The following is a 2,500-nucleotide window of genomic DNA, read 5'->3' as shown; positions in this document are numbered from 1 at the left end:
GCTGGAATTTAAAATGAAATGGGTCAAAGTACAGTATAGTACAGTATAGCCTAATGAAAACAGTCACAGGTAGAGTTTGGCAGATTTAAAATAACATGTCTAAATTGGTCTCACCTCTGGATCCTCGTCTTTCTTGACAGAGGGAGATTTAGGAGTTTTGGTTTGAGGCGTCTGGTCTGACGGTAGATCAGTGCTGCACGGGGCCTGGGGCTGGATTATTATCACCTGGGACAATACACACGAGAAAATAGATTAAAGCTGGGGTATATGATTTCTGATTGGTCATAGTTAACATGAGCTGTACACTTTGACCAATCAGAACGAGGTTTCCGATTCTCCGTTCTTATTGGCTGTTGGGACTGTCCATTCACTTTGGCACCGACTTTGGCCGCGTTTCCCAGAATCGATCGTTCTTTGGGGCCAAAGAAGGGTCGAAAGAAGGGTTCGCCAAAGAACGAGCGTTAAGATACGGGTGTTTCCCAGATGGCTTCTTTGGTGCCTTCTTTGGAGAACGCGTAAGTTGAAGCGAAAGAAGCTCTTTGGTGGGAGCTGTCCACCGCGGTCGTGCTGAAACTGAATAAATCGATGCCAGGCGAATCGATCACCCACCTCTTTATCAGCGCATAAGTCACACACAGCGCCCCGTGGTCTCCCCCACACAGGTGGAATTAGGCTACGCATGTATCGTGTGTGTGTGGGGGTGTGTGGGTGCGGGGGGGGGGGGGGGGGGGTGTGGCAACAAGTGTATCCAAGTAGTAATCAAGCCCATTAGCGCATATATACCCCGTGGATAGGCACACACATGTGAGAGTGGAAGAAAGCGGCAGAAAAAGAAACAAGCGGGCACCGTCGTTTACCGCGGAGGAGATGGGCGTTAGTGGACGAGGTCTGGCAGCACCGGGCAGTTTTATTCGGGGGAACAAGGGGCAAAAAGAACATCACGGTGAAGAACCGTGTTAGGCAGGCCATAGCCGAAAATATGTCCCCCTCCATCCCATGTGGCCTGCGTGACTGGCGTGCTGTGAGGAAGAAGTGGCAGGAGTTCCAGAACCAAACAAAAAGGAAGAGTGCGAAGGTTTCACTAATCAATCTCCCTTCGTTGCAGGTGATGCAGACGCCCAGTAAAGACAGCGCTGAGTAACCCCTCCCCCATATGGTTTCAATAAACTACTTTGGTTTCCTTTTCAACCATGTATTGTGTGGATCATTTTGCATTGAAATGAGAGTGTCAAACCTATAGCAACAAAAAGTCCCAGGCAATTTGTAATTTATCTAAGCGTAGGTTAATGACGTGTGCGTATAGTGTGCCCTTTCAACAGCATTCCAGTGCCAGACTTTCAGGTAAAGCACTCGGGCACTGCAGCAATACTCATAGTGTGCAGGACGTTACATGTAGCCTACATCTGCTGGTTCTGTTTATTTATTTCAGCCTTCAGGCCTGAGAGTATATGGGTGATGTGGTGGTTGTGGGTTTATGGTTTAGTGATCAGTGCTTGGTGACTGGTGGTAAAGGGGTAGGGGCTGGGGGTTGTTGGACCTCAGAAGAGGTTGATATGTTCTTAAAAACGCAGCGCAGCCAGAAGCTGCATCTCCGGGGGGCTGAAGGAAAAATTGCATGTGTGTGGAGACACCAGAGTGATCAGCCGTTGGATCTCCGCACGGCCGGGGCAGTCGGTACTTTGCCTGAACGGCCCGGTCTGATAGCACGTCCAGTGGGGAGAAGTGCCGACGCACGTATACATTTATGTAAACCGTCTGGCTTCGCGCACGGCGAGGCTGTTGTAATGCAGCCATGGTTTCTCACACGCGCGGACTTTGGCAACGCCTTTATAGCAGGTGGAGCCGCTCTGGATGAGGTTCAGCTGAGTTCAATTAAATCTGTTTCCTTGATATCTGTCAAATGCCACAGGGTTGTGGATGTTTTTTTATGTGTAGTACTATAAACTCACATGTGTGTGGAAAACGTAAACGTGTAATTCATTAAAACATTTTTTTTCTCTACTATTAGTTTATGTTTATTGCGCCAGTGGTCCGCATTGAACATTGTTTTATTATTTCGAAAAGTGGAGGAAATAAATTTCCCTGACGTGGCATGATCACTGACGATTTGGTCGCTAAGAAGGTTGAAAGAGTGGGTCAGCGCCGTCGTACAGTTCCATCTTAGTGAAAGTACTACTTTCGCTAAGAACGAATCTGGGAAACGCATTCTTCTTTCACAGCGTTCTTAAGAGCGCTCCAAAGTAGTACTTTGCCCAAAGAGGCTCTTAACGATTCTGGGAAACGCGGCCTTTGTTGGTGTAGAGCGTGTCAGGGAGGGACCATAGGGGAGGGACCAAAGAGAACAAGTGGAGCGGTTGAGGTATTTGGATTCAAATCTCTATCCCAACTGCAATTTTCTCCCCAAATCCTCCACCCCAGCTTTAAATGAATTTATATAAATACTTATACACACTTTGGACAAAAGCGGTAGTGTTTTTACCACGCCAGCTGTTGTTCCTGG

At 47.8% G+C, this 2,500-nt stretch overlaps 1 protein-coding gene across 1 annotated transcript in view; it reads right to left on the bottom strand.

Annotated features, from left to right (window-relative positions):
* Window positions 1-2,500, bottom strand: part of phf21b (PHD finger protein 21B) — a gene marked incomplete at both ends in the record, with an annotated part of 23,336 nt that overhangs the window by 7,532 nt on the left and 13,304 nt on the right. The window contains one exon of the mRNA XM_080051458.1: window positions 115-225. Within this exon, the coding sequence (XP_079907584.1) occupies window positions 115-225 (111 nt within the window). The remainder of the gene's footprint in view (window positions 1-114; window positions 226-2,500) is intronic.

This window comes from Ammodytes marinus (assembly GCF_949987685.1).
Source record: "Ammodytes marinus genome assembly, chromosome: 22".
Lineage (NCBI taxonomy): Eukaryota > Metazoa > Chordata > Actinopteri > Uranoscopiformes > Ammodytidae > Ammodytes > Ammodytes marinus.
The sequence above is the reverse complement of the archived record's forward strand: the minus strand, read 5'-3'. Positions and strand labels throughout refer to the sequence as shown.